General features: G+C 38.7%; 1 protein-coding gene across 9 annotated transcripts in view; it reads right to left on the reverse strand.

Moving 5' to 3' along the window:
- LOC137346600 (general transcription factor II-I-like) overlaps positions 1-21,973 on the reverse strand; it is a 237,451-nt gene that overhangs the window by 43,921 nt on the left and 171,557 nt on the right. For 7 of the 9 annotated variants that reach the window (XM_068010145.1, XM_068010146.1, XM_068010150.1 and 4 more), the window contains 10 exons: positions 21,093-21,151; positions 17,536-17,598; positions 9,818-9,889; positions 9,525-9,708; positions 9,282-9,340; positions 8,686-8,760; positions 8,307-8,387; positions 7,577-7,687; positions 2,171-2,236; positions 280-463 (listed from right to left, as the gene is read on the reverse strand). In XM_068010145.1, the coding sequence (XP_067866246.1) occupies positions 280-463; positions 2,171-2,236; positions 7,577-7,687; positions 8,307-8,387; positions 8,686-8,760; positions 9,282-9,340; positions 9,525-9,708; positions 9,818-9,889; positions 17,536-17,598; positions 21,093-21,151 (954 nt within the window). The remainder of the gene's footprint in view (positions 1-279; positions 464-2,170; positions 2,237-7,576; positions 7,688-8,306; positions 8,388-8,685; positions 8,761-9,281; positions 9,341-9,524; positions 9,709-9,817; positions 9,890-17,535; positions 17,599-21,092; positions 21,152-21,973) is intronic. The other 2 variants (XM_068010152.1, XM_068010149.1) reach the window with 2 other exon arrangements.

The raw sequence follows: 21,973 nt of genomic DNA on the forward strand, positions 1-21,973 counted from the left end.
TATTGCTCCAAGAAACTGTCCTGAAAACATTCCACAAACTCATCTTCTAGACCATCCTTACCAATTTCATTGGCCAATCTGAAAGATTCAAGTCCCCCACAATTATTACATTGCCTTTGTTACTTTTAACCCAATTATTGAGTTACATTATATTATAAATAACAGGGCTGCTATAATTATAACCGTCCTTCTAATGTAGATTTATGTGTATTATATGTAATACATTATGAAATACATTTCATTTCAATTAACCTTGGATAATAGTAAAAGCATATTTACTTTTTAATTATAAATTTGATCTTGGCTTTTGCTCGGAGAATCTTTTCCAATCTAGGAATTCCAAAAGTCGACGGCCGCCTGAAAGGCACACCATCAGGCAAACCTTCAATGTAGAAATCATCCGGATGCGATTCGAACAATGCATAAGGTACTCTCACTGGCTCTGACACGCCTAATGCTTCACCTGCAACAAATTAGCAAGCTTATAAAATGACCCCTAAAACAGTAATACTGTGCATGCAAGCAGATGCAAGAGGCTTAACAACCAGACAAACCATGAAGTGATCAATAACCACTGTCAATATTGATATAGGTTGTTGTGGACCATAAGGTTATGGGAATACTGACTAAAGTTACAAAATAGCTGTTGGGCACTACTGTGGTCTGCACACAGGGTTATCTGACTCACATTAACTTTGAGTTTCATACCTAAAATACTAAGTGCTTCAATGATCAAAACACTCCAGCAGTTCCTTGACTCACTTGCTGAAATTTTGGTCTATTAAAGGACATCTGCAGCAATGAGGTTGCAGCTCCTTTGGGAAGCCTGATACAAAGTCACACATGGTGGCAAAACTGTATTCACCAGGTCCCCTACTATGTTTCTAGGTCTAGGATATCAATTGCAGTTGGTTGCTTGAGAGAATAAATCTGAAGGAGGTCACCCATCAATAGTGACAAAGCTTTTCAATTAAACCTTGTGAGCTCACTGTTCAGTGATATCAGTCAAGTGACTCCGAAACCAGGTTATGTAGATGAGAACACTCATGTACAGATCCAGATAAAGAATTCAACCAGTTGGATTCATGGTCTAGAGTAACTAACCAGATTCAATTTTTGGGTGGAAGACTTGCCATATCAACAGCAGAATACACTATAGTCAAGTAAGTAGCATGTTTATGGAGTTACAGCCCAGACACAGTGGACCTGATGCATATACAGTCTAATATAAAAGCAAAATACTACAGATGCTGGAAATCTGAAATAAAAACAAGAAATGCTGGAAATACTCAGCAAACCTGGTAGCATCTGTGCAGAGAGAAGCAGAGTTAATGTTTCAGGTCAGAGACCCTTCTTCAGGCTAGAATTGGGAGGCGCTGCCAATGAAGGAAGAAAGAGAATCTTCAAAGCCCAAAGCTACATTTATGTGCCAGATCACTCTGGCATTGAACATACCAAGTGACATAGCAACAAAAATAACTGAAATGGGCTTCTGTAGGCTGAAACAAAAGCCAAGAGTAACAGATGCTTGATCTAATCCCAAAACCTGATTCCTTTCAAGCACCTAAAAAGTGGACCAGTCAGGCTTAGCCACCAGCAAGGCTGGAAGGCACAAGCGTAGCAAGACTTGAAAAAAGTGCACAAATCAAAACACTGATGACATCATAAACATGAAACGGTTAGTCTTGCCAAGTAGTAGATGGGACCAAAGTACCACCGCCATCCTCCCCCTACTGCTGGTTGCTCACAACAGAGTTAATCCATCAAAATGTCAGGGTGTAGCTGCAAGGGACTCCAATATAGTTACGGAAGAAAGGAACCTGAACTAAGGCACAGGCAAGAATCCTCCACTCCCCTGGTTGCCGGAGGTTCACGCCCAGATGCTGAGTGTTTTTTGATAATATAGTATACTATTGCACAACCCAGAATAAGCATAATGTTCCACTCCTTGATTTCACAAAATTATGCATTTTAGTTAACAAAAATATTGCCAGGAGTCAATATAGCAGGTATATAGCTAAAATATTCTGCAATTGAAATGCATTAATTAGTAGTTTACAATTTTCAACAGATTAAGTAATCTTGAACTATTACTATAACAATTATAGCTATACACAGGATTTTCTTTTCCAAAAGTTTACAGTTTCTTTCCAGTTAAATAACTACTTACTACATTTTTCACTGAATAGTGTCTCCACTTGCTGTTTCAACTCAGTAATTTTGGCATTCCACTGTTCTATGATGACAAATAAAATCAAATTCATTATAAGTTATTGTACTCATACACCTCTATACATGTAAACAACTTATAGACACCAAAGATAACTGGACATGGAATTCCTATGAATTTTTATAAAATTTCACTTCCAGATATAAAATGCTTTTCAATTACGTTATGAGGAAAAAGTTTGTAGCGTGCAATTTTAGATCAAAGAAATTTGAGATGAGCCTCTTTTCCCCCCCTCAAAAATACTATTTGTTTACCAATATGGAGAATTTTGAAAGCGAGACTGGTTTTTGGACTGATTTGAAGTTGCAGCCCATGTAATGAGCAATGGATCCACTTGGAATACATGGGAATGATCCCCATAATTGTAACCATGGCAGCCTATTTAAGGAGCTCAATGTTGGCGAGAAATGTGATTTTTTTCAAAACAAAGGCATACAAGCTAGAAATGTTTCTTTTAAAAAACACAATAAATGAAGTACTTTAAACAAAAGGGACTCAACAACAACTTGCAATTATACAGCAATCTGCTTCACAAAGGGATCAGAAAACATGCAGCTGGAAATGGGAAAAAATTAGTGGAAATAACTGAAGGGGAACCTACAGAGTTCCCTTTCCTTTCAAGGAGAAATCCTCACCACAGTCAACTAGAAGCAGAGCACACAAAAAAATGATTGAATAATGAAAATCATATACAGTAGTTTGACAGACAGAACACTTGGAGGGTGGTATATAACTGTTGAGATACTAACAGAAGGTTGAAAGACAAGCACTACTCCTGTATAACAAAATACTTAACATATCGAACTGTCAATTAGAAACGGCAGTACTCAAATCATAAATGGAACAAACAAATGTGGCACAAATACCTGTAGATTTGTACATGTGCGTTAGGAAAACTAAACACTGCAGCAAATTTTAGACAAAAGGAGCTGTTTTTACTTCAAAGTTCAGACAAGACATGGCATAACCGTGTCTCTCATTCTAATCACAGGTGGATCATTTTCAATGTTTTCAAGCAAATATTAACCAACGCACCACCACATACAACTGCACTAGTGGAACAACTGCAACAGTGAACAACTCCACAAAAGTACATGCCTCAGAGTAAATCAAATGCACAATACAGATGGTGAATTTAGAGTGCGTTGCATCAGAATTCTTAACTATGCATTAATGACTTGAGTTTCATTTGCAATTGCTAGTTTCAGAGGCACTCCTTGGCCTGGATTTTATGGGCCCGAGGCAGGGAAGGAGGTGGGAGGCACGGAGTATCGCGACAGGTGGCGGGCCTGTCACCAAGCAATCTTCCCAGGGGCAGGGTAGGCTAACAGCCTTTCTGCCCAGAGGCCAATTGAAGCCCTTAAGTGGCCTATTAATGGCCAATTAAGGGCCTGGTCCCAACACCACTGGGATCTTACCAGCAGCTAGGGGGGGTTGCTCCGCCGTGCGGGGAGGACGCCTTGCAACATTAGGCGGCCTCCCTCTGGGCTTTGGCTAGGTTGGGGGTGCTCCTCCATCGGAAATTTGTGGCCCACAGAGGACTCCCACCAGGAACATCTTTACCCTGCGCGGCTCCCCCCACCACCACCCCCGAGACTTCACGATCACCCCCACCCCACCTCCTCGCCAGGGCATTCTAGACTGTCCCCAGAGACCCAGCCTCACCTACCTCTGTTCCAGTGTTGGGCCTGGGTCCAAGGCCTCTGCAGTACCAGCAGTGACCCACCGCTCCCGATCCTCTGATTGGCCGTCAGATCATGAAGGCAGGATCCCCGTCTTTAAAGGGATGGGAATCCTAGCTTGTGAAGCTTTAATTGAAAAACATCGGAGGATCGCTCCGAGGGCCATGAAATTGCACAGGCGGGGCTCTCCCGCCTCCTACACTAAATCCAGCCCCTTGTTACAAACTAGTGATACATGTTATATACTACATACACCCAGTCTCCTGATCAAGGTGATGGTGATCAAGGTGATGGTGCCTGCACACAACGTGAAGCACCTGCACTCCCCAAAAGGCAAACTGGTAATCTGTACAACTGGGACACTGACCGAACCTGAGCTAGGAACTGTTCACTTTGGTTTTGGTACTGCTGTGTACTCTAAACTAATCTTTTGGGCCCAGGCACATGTAAATCAGCATTCAGCATGGTTTAAAGGGATGTCTTCATTCTAATGATTGGAATGCCTCCAGGATGCAGCTATAGCATAAGTGCTCAGTGCAATTCCAGGTATTAGCAAACATTGTACTTTTTCAAAGGAAAGACAGACCGTAGACATGCATTCCCTATAGCAAAATTTTAAGTGTCCTCATTCGCCTTTAACATCAGAATGGTAGAAACTATTATATTCAGCTTGATCTTAAACATGCAACTTATATGAGTATAATTTTAAAAAAACAAACAGGTGATATCTATATGAAATATATTGTTTTAATGCTAAAATAAGTTTTGAGATGTTAGAAAAAATTGAAGAACTCAAGATGGTTCCAGGGATGAGGGATTACAGTTACATGGAGAGGCTGGAGAAGTTGGGGTTGTTCTCCTTAGAGCAGTAAAGGCTAAGATGAAATTTGAGAGAGGTGTTTCAAATCATGAAGGAGTTAGAGTAAATAAAGAGAATGTTTTTCCAATGGCTGAAGATTCAATAACTAGGGGGCACAGATTTAAAGGTGATTGGTAAAAGAACCAGGGGTGACTTGAGGAAAAATGTTTTTGCACAAGTGGTTAGAATTTGAAATGCACCGTGATGGAAATAGATTTTGAAATGGAATTGGATAAATACTTGGTGAAAAAAAAAACTGCAGGAATATGGGGAAAGAGCTGGAGACTGGGACTAAATGAAAAAGTGCAGCCTCGATGGGCCGAAAGGGCTCCTCCTGTGCTGTATACTTCTATGAACAAGGAATAGCCAGGAGGGACTGGTTTGAAGTCATCTGTCCAACTGATGGATTGACTGCATTCATGTCAGAGTAAAGTCACAAGGAGTTCACAATATGGGATATAAGTTGCAGATGAACAGTCAATATAATTTCTTTTTTAAATCTAAAAAGCTGCCCATTGACAACATCACCCAAAAACATAATGCCAGTTTCCAGATGCACGTTGATGACACTCAGCTCCACCTTACCATCACCTCTCTCGACCCTTTCACTGTCTGATTTGTTATACTGCTTGCTCGATATCCAGTACTGAAAGAGCAGAAATTTCCTCCAATTAAATATTAGGAAGACCGAAGCCATCGTCTTTGGTCCCCTCCACAAAGTCTGTTCCCTAGCCACTGACTCCATTCCTCTCCCCAACACTGTCTAAAACTGAACCACACCATGCGCAACCTTGGTGTTGTATTTGACCCCAAGCTGAGCTACTAATTATGTATCCGCTCTATCACTAGACCGCCTACTTCCACTTCTGCAACATCATCTGACTCTGCTGCTGAAACGGTCATCTATTTGGTAACTTTAGACTTACACTGAATAAACAGCACCAAAACAGGGCCTTCAGCCCAACCATTCCATGCCAACATTTATGCACCACTTGGGCCCCTTTTTATCTTTGACTATTCAACACTCTCCGAACCACTCTCTTTTCTTTCTACACTTAACTATTCCAAGGTGCTCCGAGTCATCTTCCACCCTGCGTAAAATTGAGCTCATCAGAACTCTAATGCCCCATCCTAACTTACACCAAGTCCCATTCACCCACTGTCCCTGTGCTTGCTAACTTACATTGTCTCCTGGTCCATCAACACATCAATTTCAAAATTTTTGTCCTTGTTTTAAAATCCCCCCATGGCCTTGCTCCTCCCCATCAATTCCGGCCTTTTGCACATCCAATTTTAAATTATTCCACCACTGGTGGCTGTACCTGCACTGCGTAGGTACCCCAAGCTCTAATTCCCTCCCTATATCACTCCAACTCTATCTCCTTTAAGACAGTCCTTAAAACCTACCTCTTTAACCAAGCTTTTGGTCATCTGTTGCAATATCTCCTTATGTGGCATGTGTCAAATTTTGTTTGATAACACTCCTGTGATGCACTTTGGAACATTTTACTACAAAATTAGGATGCTATATAAATGCAGATTGTTATTTTTGTTGTTTAGATACAAATTAAAAATAAAGCAGTTTTGCAACCAATTACAGTGACACGAGCAGGGCCAGTGGCAACTAATTAAGTAAAATTTTATTACAACAGTAAAGTACTGTGGATGCTGGAACTCTGAAATGAGAACAGAACGTGCTGGAAATACTCAGCAGGTCTGCCAGCATCTGTGAAGAGAGAGAGAAACAGAGTTAATATTACAGGTCTGTTGAAAGGTCACAGGCCTGAAATGTTAACTCTGCTTCTCTCACCACAGACGCTGCCAGATCTGCTGAATATTTCCAGCACTTTCTGTTCTCATTTCAATTATTATTATGCTGAATCCTGGGAATTCTGCCCACTTACAATTAGGGTCACAGTTTATCATCAACAAATAATTGAAATTGAGTTTTCAGTTACACAATATTTCACATTTTGAATTGGTTTTCTGGATCAAATTCCATGATTTTATCCATTTTTCCAGGAAAAAACCCCACTAATCTTGATTTTGACATTTCCCATGCAGCAAAAATATAAATTGGTTACATTAACATGATAATTACACAAGCTTCTTCCTGAACAAATTTTACACTAGTTTATTTGTTGGTGTAATATTAGCAGGTGTCTAGTAAAGTCAACTTGTTACATATTTTGGCAACGCAAGAATAATAATTCTGTAATCATAATTTATGGGCTGTAAACAAAATCCAGTAGAAGACAATATCTAACTTTCACTAGGATAGCAACGAGGCTTGTAAAGTTTAATTAGCGCTCTTAAAATGAATACAGTGTCAATTACTTCAAATTAGTTGTATACCATATATTAAGATGATACATCAAGTATTAACCACTAGGTGCTAGTTCTGGAATACAAAATGATACACATAGACTGTTAAGTATTTTGATATTTACATAACAAAAACGAGCCCAAAAATTTCAATGCTCCCTATGAAACTAAATGAGTTTTTAAATAAAAACTTATATTTTGTAGGATCTTGGTTCTGTGAGGACAGCATGGAACAGGTGACGCACACTGTTGCCAAAACCTTTAAATAGTCCTAATTAGGCAGATCACAGGATCACTTCCACTGTCCAAGACCTTGTATCAGATTGTTTTTTAAAAATGTTTTGCTCGTTTCCATTACCCCAAATCCACTATTCAAAACTTTAACAAGGTTCTGAATAAGCCATAACTACAATTGCAACCATATATCCATGATTCCAAAGTACTGGAATGGCATTTGATCTGCTTAACTACTTTTCTTACCAAAAGAGAAATCCCTGCCTCTTGCTTTGAATGCAGCATTTGAAGCAATATTTGAACCATTTGTTTGCGTGATATTTCCAACTGTCTTGACTGGTGGCGTTTCATCAGACGCTGTCAATAAACATAGCATAAATCAGTTTTGTCCATGCAGCTGCTATGAAATGGTCATCAATTTACATGCTTCTAACAACTGGTCTTCAAAAATTTGTAGAACAGCCAATGCCTTTCTGAAAACTGAACTGTGCATCAGCAACAGATTCATTTTTTTTTTTAAATGCTAGATTACCTACTGTATGTTGTCCAGTCAGGTGCCTTGACACATGCAGAAACCTAACAACTAAAAGTTTCTAATTAGAGTACAAAAACTTCTCTGTAGGGACACACCCTGCTTACCCAAATCCAAAGAACTTTGAGAGGTATATTTGCAAGATAAAGCTTTAGGAAACCTCAAGTGTGTAGAAGGCTACGACTGGAGCTTAACCAGCTAAAGCCACGCAGCATACCAACAAAGACCACCAGTAAGGTTCCAGCTGTTGCCAGCCAGTGCTACTCTGAATTAGTGAAACACTAGGAAGGCAGCATCTTTAAAATCATTTTTGAAAACTACCAAACAAAAAAAAAATTAAGATAGAGCTGTAATTTCTGCCACATTTGAAGGCCAAACCAGAAAAACCTTTCAATCGAAGTCAAAAGGAATAAAAGTTCCACTCTGTACAAGGAGGAAAAATACCTTCTATGGTAACTTCTATCTCTGGGCTGCTTGGAGTCGTTGATACTTGTAGAGCCTTCTCTGGTGCAGAACTGCTGGAGTCTAATAAACAGCAGAAAATCAATTATTATGGGAAATTAAGTATTTCAGGAAATATTTTTAACATTTACAATATACTCTTCAGTGTAGTAGTGTTTCCTTTTAGCTCTAAATGCTCTTAATTACCTCAGTATATGTTAACTGCAACAGTTTGTGTGGTAAAGTAGTGAGAGTAAATTTTTTTTTTAAATCCACTTTGAGCATAAATTTCTAATGGTCCAATCTTGAAACAAAAATATCACATGCACTAATTCAAGTACATATCAGATAATATAGTATATTAGGAATCTGATCCTTTCACCTTTAACAGTTCGGGTTAAATTCGGCTCAGATGGACGGGATACACGTCTCCTCCCTCTGTTGGTGGGTGGAGTTCCTAAGTGAAATGAGTTTGGACAGTCTAAGTCCAATTTCAAGTGAAATGAGTCCACATATAATGCCTTTAAAATTCAGGATTAATGCAACTCTCCAGACCATAAGGAAATACATTACAATTATATTTACAGGATAATAATATCCAACAAAGCAACTTTTCAGTTAGAGTTCTCTCTGACCATGTGACAATTCCACACCATCCCTTGTAAAATTGACTGCATTATAAGATATAGATTAAGTCCAATACTGCTCATTCACTATAGCAATGGCAGGAGAAAAAACTACAGTGGCCAACAATGAATAGGATGAGAAAAAAAAGTCTAACATAGATTGCATTAACAAAAATTCTATACTGAGCAACGAGATGACTATAAATTGCTCTTAACCTTTTGGTGCAAAATGTGATATAAATTTCTCACTGACTTATTTTTTTTCTATACACATTTATGAAAACTAAGGAGCAACATCCCTTTCTTGTAACCTTGGAAGTTATTAATTAGACAAAGATATCTAGATTCTTACCATCAGTGCTTTTTCCTTTTTTTAATCCATCAGGGAGGTGAGGTTCCACTAGTTCAGGCCTAGTTGATAAGCATTACAATCAGTATAATGAGTAGTTTCAAAAATTCAATACAACTACCTGCATTTATATAGTGCCTTTAATATAGGAAAACATCCCAAGCCACCTTTCAGAATTGTAATTCAGAATTGACACCAAGCCAAAGGGGATATTAGGTGACTAAAAATTTAAAATTCAGGTCTTACTTTTTCACAATAAATTTAACTTTTGCACTCCCTCGAATAATCCTTTCCAGTCTAGGTATTCCAAACCAAGTGGGGCTTCTGAAAGGAATTCCATCTGGCAACCCTTCTACATAGAGATGCTGTGGATTGGACTCAAACAACGGATATGGCACCTTCACTGGTTGTGGAAGGTTCAGAGCTTCAGCTGTAGACAATAGTATTTTGTTAGAACACAGTGAACTACTGTGCCAAAGAGCTCTGCAAGCTAAATTTTAAAGACTAATAGTACTTAAAAAGTTGAAAAAGCAACTTACCAAATTTTGTATTAAATATCTCCTCAACCTGTTTTCTTAGTTTAGTAATTCTGATATTCCAATCTTCTTTCCCTGAAATGATTTAACATGGTGCATAAATTTTTTTTGCGCCCCCTTAAATACTTTCAGCGGCTGATTGAAAAGGTCAGCAATTATTAAAACTATAATATGTAAGTGCAGTTAATATTACAACACATCAACCTCTACAAAAGGCAAACACCTTGGATCTATATTCAATACAGCAAATAACTTGTAACAATAGACATTGTTCATTTACACAGTACATAAAGTGTAACAATTATACATGTACGATTGAGGGTTTCACACAGTGGCATGAGCAAAGGGGCCAAATAATGCGTGGTTTTATCAGTATTAGAGCACAGGATGCACTTTCAACTATCAGAGGCAATTCAACAGACTGGAACTGATTAAACACATTTTAAGGTTCACTGTTAGTTCTATCGATAAGTAAACTTATTTTTAAAAAGAAAAGTGACAAATATCTATTAACACAAGCCATCTTTTGCAACTTATGGACTCTGTCCGATACTTCCAGAAAATTTCGGTAAAGTACTATCAAAGTGACAGACACAAAGTTGTACAGCACATGAATTTTACCATCCACAACAGCAACAAAATCTATATCTAAACATTTTCTGTATGTATCGAACAAAGCCTCAAAGGCATAATTCTCATGGTAAACAATCACTTTGTGGTACAGAATCCGGATGTTCAGTTAAGGTAAGTAATATCAGTCTGTCTCAATACTTCATGAATGTTTAAACACGAACCAATGCTGCTATTCTTCATTTGTGATTGTCCACAAATTTCCTATAGTCTTTTCTATTTAGTGCATGTGGATCTGGATTTTTAAGATCATGAGCTCCCCAATATTGGCAACAACTATTCTTAGTGCCCAACAGCGTTTTCAATGAGAAGGCTGAATTTTAGATGCTGGATTAAACACTAAGGATGATGATATGAACACAATGTATTTCAACTTCTCAATAGATGCTTTCAGTTGAGAAATTTGATGGTGGGGTGGTGGGAACAACACTGGTTCCACCATATTCAAGTTGCTCTCTTCTCCCCAAACTTTATCGCTTTTCTCAATCAAATAGATCAGAGAAATTCACACATCACATTTATTAATTTCTATCTACTTCTGTTGCCATGCACCAAAGATGTCAACTCTCTTCATGCCCAAATTACAAATTTAAAAAATTCCAATTTTAGGCTGCAAAGTATATATGGGCTCCACTGGCAGCTAATTAACCACCAGGACTGCTGACGGTGGCCTGTCCCCAAGAACTGCCTCCCCAGTCAGTGTTGGCAGCTCACTAGCGCCACCATTACAAGTGGTGGCTGCAGAGGCTGCAACATGAAGGATGGAGGGAGACAGAGAGGGAGGGGTCCTCCTATACCAGCGGGGGCAGCCACTGCCACCAAGGGGCCCCATGGAGTGGCCATTAAGGAGGCCACCCCACCCCACCCAAAACCATTGTAAGGCTGCAAGCAAAACAGCTGCAGTGGCAGGAAATGGCTTTTAGTTGGCTACATGAGTGGCACAATTGGCCCCATTGGACAGCCACGCCACTGAGGTTTCCACCGTTGGTAATATGCCATGGCGACAGGAAGACATCGGGCTCTCCTCCAGACTCCTTCCCCACCATATTACCCGCCCTCCTGCCTCCCAGCTCATCACTGTAGGGCTGAGAAAATTCAGCCCTATAATAGCTTTTTGATCCATACCAGGACAGAGTCTGTCATCTGAGTTACAGTTATACTTTATTCCAAAACTTAAAAACTAAGACTAGCAAAGGCTTGCTTCTTTCAAATCATATTTTGTTTCAAAAGTAGCAATGTCCTTTAAATGCAAACTTCTTTTTCTTCAGTTCCTTGGGACGACCAAGTCATCACAATGTTATGTGAACCAGCTTCAAGACGATTTCCTGGAGCCAAATTGGAATCAAACTGAATCCATCGCAGCTACAAAATGGTTCGATCAATGTTCGAGTTTTTTCGAATGGTCAACCAACACAGTTTGGCAAGATCCGCTGACAGCAGCCTTTCAATTACTATGGTGGTGGGAAACGAGGGGGAGAAAGACAGTCAGTTTCTATTCCACTAATTCTTACTTCCCAAGGCATTTCAAAGGCACATGGGAACCTTGGATACTACCCTAAGGAGACGAAACTATGAGGGATGACCAAAAGCTAGGCCAAAGAGCTTTAAGTTTTAAGAAAGCTGGAAGAAAACTTGTATTGAAGTCTCATACAGACCATAATGTTAACTATTCTCAGATGAACTCAAATGGGCTGTTTGAAAAGGAAGATAGTCTACAAGCCTTTGGAGAATTCTTTCCTTTCTCCTAATAAAGCTTTGTGTTTCATAGTTCTAAGAATACTTACAAAATTCAAACAGAAAATAAAAAGAACTTGCAAAAAGGCAGTGTCGACAACAAAGAGAGGTCATTTTTTTGGGGTAGAGTTGCTTGTTATTTTCCCTCTTTAAATATCACTTTCATTTTAAAAGGTATTCTTCCTTTATGACAATTAGAGAATTGATCAGGTTGATCCACATGATTGAAATCAAAAACTGATCAGTGAATTCACATCTGACAGAGCCTTACGGAATCAGAAAGTCTTCTTTCAAGCAATGATTCATTCCACCTATAGCAGAGACAAGGCATGATGAAAAATACCATGCAGATAAGCTGTATTGTGTCCTTGGTTGGTACCAAACTTATTTCAAGCCACTTAAGATAATGGTAATTTGTAAACTACTTTCTTCTCATCTAAAATACAAGAGTTGTATTTGACTTTACAATTGAAAAAAACTAGTTTTCCTTTAAAGTTTTCCTGTTCAGCTACTTTGCCCCAAGTAATTACATAAGTTCCATTTAAAAGTTTCTGAGCTGCAGGCCCAGAGAAAGCATTATATGAAGTACATATCTTGATCCACTCAAGTCTGCCTCCTTGAATGAAGTCGAGTGATTATGGTCTAGAGACTAAGCAAAAGAGAGGAAAGGAAGTGTTCATTAACAAATGAACCAAACTGTTTTACAAATTACTAGAACTTAGTGACCAGGGATAGCCTTTGCACCTACTGAAATTTCTTGTTCCAAAGTTCAGAATGAAACATGACTATTGCTGATTGTTCATATAATTCAGTAAGAACGCATGGATTGGTTGTGATCAGAACTGTTGCATTGAACAGACAGACTGATTTTACCTAGCCAGGCTACTTCAGATACTCTCTTCTTCACATACTTTAAGAGCAAAGGAATTTATGAATCTCACTCATTTCATAATAATTTTGACTCACTACTAAATTTATGACCAGAGCTCTGGTCATCATTTGGTGATGGCAACTAACCATGTTTTTTTCTCCCATTATTGCTTTTAATTTGGTCTTAATTTTAACTATGCGTTTTCCATCAAGCAAAGAATAATTCATTCCCACACGCTGTATGAAAATGGTGCTGCCAACAAATATTTTGCTGATGAGGTCTGACTTTCATGAGTTAAGAGTTCATCAAGAAAGAACCTTCTTAAAGGGGTTTTTGAGCTATTTTCTTGATTATAAGATGCTAGATACACCAAGTATAAGTTCCATCTCTAGAGAATCATTAATGGGTCAGATTTCGATGTAATATTTTTAATCTTGAATGAAGAGATTCTTGTGTAGATGTTAGATATTAGTTTTAATCCATAAGGCAGAAAAGGAGTAAATCCAGTTCGCTTAAGGAAGTTCAATGTTTCTAATAAATAAAAAGTATAACATAACATTACAAAGTTATAAGTCAGAAGAGGACGACTGCTGATCAATTTGAAGGATAAACTACAGATGACTTGCAGAAGGCAAATCCAGAAACCAGATGCAGTGCACTGCAGAGAAAGATAGAACTGTTCTGATAAAACAGTTGAACTGCTGCCAATTCAAAGAAGTGGCCCACTTAATAGTTATAGAAGTAGGAAAAGCATGACTGCTACCTACTACTTCTCAATATGAACTGAAAATTGGTAATTTTGCCAAGCACATACTGTAATTTCAAAGTTGTCAAGACGTTATATAAGTTAAGCCAAATAAAGGCTACATAGGATGGATTGTCAAATCGGATCACAAAATGAATTTTGTTACATAATTTTGGTACTTAAATTGAACAGCAAATCCTGCATGGAGAAAAGCAGGTGTATCCACAAAATAAAAGAAAATTTTACAAAAGCCAAACATTGAGACAACCCAGACACAAGATATTCGTTTCTTTGGTCCAATAGCCAAAAGCATGGTGTCTCAAGACAAAATCATAACTAAAACCAAATCCATCTACTAATATTCATTTATACTAAAAGCACAAAAATGCAGTTAATCTGATGGTTAAAAGTTCCCAGGAAACATTTAAGTTCAGGGCCCTTTTATTAGGACCATATCAGATGCTTTGTACTCGCGGTGAAGGACTTAATTAAATTCTAGTTCCAGCAAAACTAGTTGGAGAGACTGCCACTGGTGCTTTAATTCAGAGACAAAAGAACATTCTAAGCTTGACTGTCAATGGATTAAAAAAGCTGAGTGAAGGTTTTGGATATTTATTTATTTTTTTATTTAGAGATACAGCACTGAAACAGGCCCTTCGGCCCACCGAGTCTGTGCCGACCATCAGCCACCCATTTATACTAATCCTACACTAATTCCGTATCCCTACCACATTCCCACCTGTCCCTATATTTCCCTACCAACTACCTATACTAGGGTCAATTTATAATGGCCAATTTACCTATCAACTTGCAAGTCTTTGGCATGTGGGAGGAAACCGGAGCACCCGGAGGAAACCCACGCAGAACTTGCAAACTCCACACAGGCAGTACCCAGAATTGAACCCGGGTCGCTGGAGCTGTGAGGCTGCGGTGCTAACCACTGCGCTACTGTGCCACAGTATTGTGAAGTTTCTGAAAGGTTAAATTGAAGCTCAGGAAATAGAGCAAGTATGTTCAAGGTGCCATTTATAAACAAAGAGAGAAAAAAATAATAAGACTAGGGACAATAGCTTGCTGCAGCCATACCCCAGAGAAGGAACAAGCACTGCAGAGGTAAATAGAACTATCCAATACAACAATTAAACTGCTACATGAGGAAGGTTTTTTTTAATCCAACCGTTGGAATTAACCCGGAAGCTTATCAATGATAACTTGAACTATAGACTAGAAAAAGGTTTACTTGTCAAGTGGCTATTTATTTTATTTAGAGATACAGCACTGAAACAGGCCCTTCAGCCCACCGAGTCTGTGCCGACCATCAACCACCCATTTATACTAATCCTACATTAATCCCATATTCCTGCCACATCCTCACAATTCCCCTACCACCTACCTATACTAGGGGCAATTTACAATGGCCAATTTCCCTATCAACTTGCAAGTCTTTGGCTGTGGGAGGAAACCGGAGCACCCGGCGGAAACCCACGCGGTCACAGGGAGAACTTGCAAACTCCGCACAGGCAGTATCCAGAATCGAACCCGGGTCGCTGGAGCTGTGAGGCTGCGGTGCTAACCACTGCACCGCCCTAACGTAATCTTGGCATCTAAGGTCATTCTACTATTCTGTGTAACCCAAATGACACTGCTGTTACAAACTGGAAACTAGGAGTTTGTTACACCTGTATTCAATTTGATTCTGATCTATGCTAAATATTAGCTACCTCTTTAGATTTAGATCACTTTAATCACTGATATTAAATATCACAATTATAGTGTGGTAAATAATGTAGCTGTTTAGCAACACACCTCTGCGACCAATTTAGTCTTTGATATCTCTGACAAGTTAAAAGTTGAATAGTTAAGCCTTTCTGGTGACAGAATGGAAATAGAATTTAAAAAAAAAGTTAAATTAGACAATACTGAACCCTAATTACATAAATCCCAAGCAATTTTCCCACGTACCTTTGGAGGGAAGAGGCACCCCTGAAGCCTTCCAGCTAATGTGCGCAACATATTGGGACTGTGACAATGAACTTTCCTACAACTGTCATACCCTAATCATGAGTGGTCATATTAAATTATTCTGTAACTCTTAAGTTATTGCCTTCTTGGGAAATAGTATAATAGTGAGGTTATTGACTGTATGGTGAACTATGTTGTATCACATGCTGTACTTTGTAACTTTGGACGGTCTGAGCTGCTCGATTTCTTGTAACTGAGGTGAGAATTGGGTAGGACAACTCGAGCAAACAAGGTAGCGCAATAAAACCTTGGACATAAACATAAACCTCAATCTCAATTCCTACAAGTGCATTCCGCATGGAACAAAAACATGGCTCTCACTTTGAAAGAGTGCTAATCTTTCCAGAGTTTCAGGTTACAAATACAGCTAGAATACAAAGTACAAGCTGACTAGTGATATAATTGAATCCATAACTCACTAACAAAAAAAAGTCTCTATGCTGCCCTCCAAATTATGCATCTGGATTTTTCATAATACAACAGCAGATGAGACCCCATTTCAAATAGGATTTAGTTCATGAGTAAATTTATCAAAACAACGTGGGAATGAGTACAAGCTGCTCACTTTGTGGAGGATATGAGAAGTTATAACACAATGAACTAGGAAAACAAATTAAAACTTTGACTGCTGCCTTCTGTGCCACTTAGAAATACATACACTATGGCCTTGATAATGCCACAACAGACCAGGGTTGAACCCAAGACTTAACTAAGGAAAAAGTTAAATATTTGGGCAGCTGAGTTAGGTCTTTGGCCATGTCAAAGTCATAGAATGTTTAAAGTATAATACATATAGAACTGTGTAGTAAAATGGAAAATGTTTTGCAAGTGCTATAATAAATTCTTGAAATATAATCTTTAATGCAACAACTGCTCTTAAAAGATCATGTATAAAATAGCATTTTCCCTTTAAAAAAGATACTGTAATCAGATTCTGCAAAAGAAAAACTTAGCTACAGTGGCAGAATAGTTGAACTGAATCTATGTTATCTAGTTATGCTTTAATATCAGCAAAGTTAATGGGCTCCTTATTTAAACTCAGTTTTGAAGTGCTTAAAAAATAATATGCTTTAACATGGAATTTATTAGTTGCTGGAATATAAAATAAGTATATTGGATAAGATTTACTTTAAACTAAAATCTGAAACAAATCTACTCTGCTGTACTGAAGGTCAGAGCTGCGTGAACATTTTACTGGAATCAACTGGCCACATTACAAACTTTTCATCAAGATTCACAAGTGATTTTGAGTTGAATTTGAGAAAGTATCAAGAACTAAAATGGACGGTGAACTTGCATGCAGGTTTTAGCTTTAGTTCTGCTGGATCACTTAGTTCAGCTACATTTTATTCCAGGGCACAGGCTTACAGATTCCAACCTATGTTAACTTTAGACATTGTTTTCTTCTTCCTGAGGAGAAATGAATAATCATCATCATGGTATTAAAAATTGCGTAGCTTATAAAAATATATGCACCAAGTCCATTTCATGTATGTTTAGTATATTAGAGACAGACTGATACCACATGTTGTTGAGTTCTTCAGCTCATTATTCTAAACACTCCTTTGTGTGTGATGGTCATTAGTTGCACACAATTAAAACATTTTTATAATGCACTGCCTTTCCAGTTGCACTAGAAAAAAGTACGACACGGTTCAGATAATCACATTTTTGTACTGAAAATATGAAAATGCCATTGATAAAAACAGTACGTGGTACCTGAGGCATCAGCAAAAGATGGCATCAGTCTGTCCCTAAAATGATCACTGTTATGGACTGAACCTGCATAAATCAGAAAGTACAATGCAATAAGGAAAATACAAAAATAAAGTGACACATATATAGCCTGCAAATACAGATGGAACAGCAGGGAATATAAAGCTGATAGTGGCATAAGTAGTTTGTTTATCTGGGCCATTTTAAATCTCAACCTGAAAGATTTTTCATTTGTAAGTGCACATAATGAGTACCTGAAGCAGTAAACAGAACCATTGACCTGTTTTCGAAACACAACTTCTCCTAGACTAGTCAGTGTTGCGATCGTACAGACATGAAACCATAATAATTTAACAATTATTGTCCAAAATTAATTTCAAGAAAGCCTGAAATATAACAGCATTATTACTTTTCTCTTCAACATTTCATCAACTAGGATGAAGCAAATGACAATAAAAATGTACAGTTGAATTAATGTTTTAATCATTGTAAGCACAGCTCCATTGGACTGCTCAGATGGCTCACGGAAGTTAAGTTTCTTTGATCAACGTGAAATAGAACATTTGGTAAAGAAAACACAAGAATCAGTTTGCCATTGGAGTGAGGGGAGGGGCAAGGAAGAGAGTTAAATAAATTTGCATTTCCCCTACACCACTCCAAGTATATCGTCCAATTTCTTAAACCTACATTTAGTTGAATAAAACACGTTGGGACGTACAACCTTTCGTAGTTCTAACTTACCAATGAACATCCAGTTGGCCAGCATACTTGAGATCTAAACAAGTTTTACTAAAATGCATTATGTACATGATAATTCAAGCAATTATGCAGCATTGTACTTTAATAATTGTACATCAGTTTCTTATATTTGACATGCAAGAATGACTCTTTAAATTCTCAAGTTCAGAATCAAAACTGTGCATTACAGAATTTTAGTATGCATTACACAGGCAATTAAGCTAACAAGTTTACAATGAGAGCTAGATTGCGTATGTATATGTTGAAATAAGAAGCATAGCTGAAGAAAAACTGAGCTATGTTATAGTGAGAGGGAATAATGGAGAAACAGATTATATGCAGAGTTTGTCGTTATAAATTTCCAACACTCATGCGTGACAGCCAATGACTGTCAAAAATTAATAGCCCAATGTAAACAGTAAGAAAAGTTACTCACCATTTCCCCTCCACCCACAAAAAAATCTCTTCCACACACATGGCTAATTCAATCACAATTCCAGGTAAGGTAGAAGGACCATGACATGCCAATGTCTTTTATTTTTAAAGTTATTGCATTGAATGTCCCTCTTTGACACAGCTTTGCACAATCCAACAGCAAATATAATAAAAACTTACCATCACAGTTGTTCATTCTGTTAAAATTTCATCCCACTGACCAACAATGGACATTGTAGAGTAAAAATGGCACATGACTCACTAAAACATGCACAAAAACACGTGCACACAGAGTCCCTGTCCAACAAGGTTGATCTTAGCCACCTCACCCTTCAAAAACATTACCAAAGTCCTCCTTATTGATCATCCATAACCTAGTTAGGCACTGTGGAACCTCAATAATAAAACAAATCAAGTACTGCTGCACAGCTGGAGGTGCATCTGGATTTGCTCAGTAGCCAAGGTTCAGGCAAACAAATGACCCACCACGGCATTTGCTGAGAAAATGACATGGATGAGTAAGAAAATATCAGTGTATTAACTTAGTCAATAGTAACAAAAGTCTACACCTATGGAAGTCAAATGACACTGCCATATCCACATTTCTAAAAAAGCTCACTGTTGCAAAAGTGTTAGTGTGCTTCATGTAACTACAGTATTGAAAGCTCAGATGGATTTACAGCTAATCAGGGAATCAAACATTGATACCTTAAGCCATTGCTCTGATTTAGTCATAAGATGAGGAAGAACGGAAAGATGAAAAAGAACAGAAGGAAAAACAGGCAGAATGAAGGCCTGCATAAATATAGCACTTTTCACACCCACAGGATGTCCCAAAGTGCTTCACAGCCAAAGGAATTATTGCTGGTGTAGCCACTGTTTGTAGACAAATGTGGCAGCCAATTTGCATACAAGGTGTAAAATAGCAACAGGTCACTCACCACCCATGCAAATTTATCAGTATAAATACAGCTATGACATGGGACAAAAATTAGAACGGATTACTATAACAGCTCTGCTGGCTTACTGCTGTCTCCAGTATGGCGTACAGAATATTTTAAATTTAGCAATAGGCATCGACAAACTTAAGCTATCTAAGAGACCATGGCAAAACCAATATAGAATTTGCTGAAACTTTTGATCCATGACAGGCAAGTACTAAAGCAGATAACAGAGGACAAAAAGCTGAGCGTAAGCCCCAAGGAAGGATTTACAAATGATACAGAAGCAACATATGGGTTGACAGGGTATGTAAATGCAACTGGATTTTTGTTTTGAGGTGGGGACCCCTCCATTGAATCAAATTCAGGTCCCAACCCCACAGTGTCAGAATTCGACACCTGACATGATTTTCAAAGGAATGGCCAAGTAATGGCCAGAGAGCACGCTCGTTGTCCAATTAAGAACAGTGGTGGGCTCCGGAAGTTGGAGGGCCAATAGGAGGATCATCAGCAGTGAAGGAGCTGCAGTGTGCCAATGCAGGTAAGGGAGTGCACTTTTGCTTTTACAAATTTAAAAAAAAAATGGCCAGACACTATTGTGGAGGGGAAAACCTCTCCACAGGATGGTCTGCGACCACAGCGGTGGCAGTCCCTCAAACTGATCCTGGAGTCCTGGGCCCCCAAGTCTGCCACCAGGAGACCAGACGCCATGGGATATCCGCAGGGCAGTGGGCCTCTGATAATAGGCCTTTTAATTATGTTAAGCTACCCGCTGCTTGCAGGCGGATAGCTGTCACCCCACCCGACCTGCCTCCTGAAAAATGGCCCGGAGGCAGGAAGATGCCAGAAAACCAGCATGTCGGCCAGCACGGAGAAATTCTGGGCACTCCTGCCTCTGGCAGGCTTCCAAAATCCAGCCTCATTTCTTTTCCTCCGTCATTCCCTATTAGTGAAACGGACTTTTATCCATTTATGGCGGATAACAAAATGAGGAAATGCAATAGGGGACCCAATGATTTCACAGGACCCCTCTCTATTATATATATATATATATATATATATATATATATATATATATATATATATTATATAGAGGATATTTGACGGGCACCTCAGTCACTTAAATTCAGCCAACAGTAAAACAGTGACCAGCACGATTATAACTACAAGGGGACAGTAAGTCAAAATACTCAATTTTAAAGGTCCCTCTGCCAGGCAGGGTGGATGAAAATCAACCCCTATGTTCAACTCTGGAGTAGAACTTCAACCCACAACCTTCTAGCTTAGAAGAATGAGTGCTACTGCCGAGCCATGGCTGATGATTAATGTCTAGAATATAGTATACATCTTGCATATCACTTAATACAAAGTGATTAACCGCCCCAACAAATATCTGCATTTATTTCACTTATACCATGAAAATATGGTGAGGGAAAGGGCTCTTACCTGTTGGGTTTGATCTCTGTATATTGGATTCACTTTGCTCATTAACTAGCAGTTCTGATCTAGAATAAAAATTCATTACATCAGATTAAATAAAATGAAAGCTAAATCATATTTTACCGATAAAAAGGAAAATGTATTTCCATCAGTTTTACTAAACTTAAACATAACATTTTATGAATTGAATAAAATTTTCAATTTACATCAACTTCAAAAGGTTTTGATTTAGTTTGTGCACCATACCAAAGTGATATATTGAGCCAATATCAGCTCCTGAACCTAGTACTACTAACTTTAACAATGCAATGTAAATTCTAATTACATAGCTCACTCATGAACTATGTGTTAGTGAACGAGCCTCCGCCACCACAGACATAAATTCACTTGAAAAAGCCCTTCAAAACACTCCTACAGGGGATGCAGAGACCAAGTGGGCCAACATCAGAGACGCCATCTATGACACAGCAATGACCACCTATGGCAAACGTGTGAAGCAGAATGCAGACTGGTTTCAATCTCACTTTGAAGAGCTGGAACCTGTCATTGCCGCTAAGCGCATTGCACTGCTGAGCTACAAGAAAGCCCCCAGTGAGTTTACATCCGTAGCACTTAAAGCAGCCAGAATCGCTGCACAAAGAACAGCCAGGCGCTGCGTAAATGACTACTGGCAACACCTATGCAGTCATATTCAGCTGGCCTCAGACATCGGAATCAGAGGAATATATGATGGCATTGAGAGCGCTTTTGGGCCAACCATCAAGAAGATCGCCCCACTCAAATCTAAATCAGGGGACACAATCACTGACCAACGCAAGCAAATGGACCGCTGGGTTGAGTACTACCTAGAACTGTACTCCAGGGAAAATGTTGACCGCCCTCAATGC

Source organism: Heterodontus francisci, chromosome 30 (genome assembly GCF_036365525.1).
Source record: "Heterodontus francisci isolate sHetFra1 chromosome 30, sHetFra1.hap1, whole genome shotgun sequence".
Lineage (NCBI taxonomy): Eukaryota > Metazoa > Chordata > Chondrichthyes > Heterodontiformes > Heterodontidae > Heterodontus > Heterodontus francisci.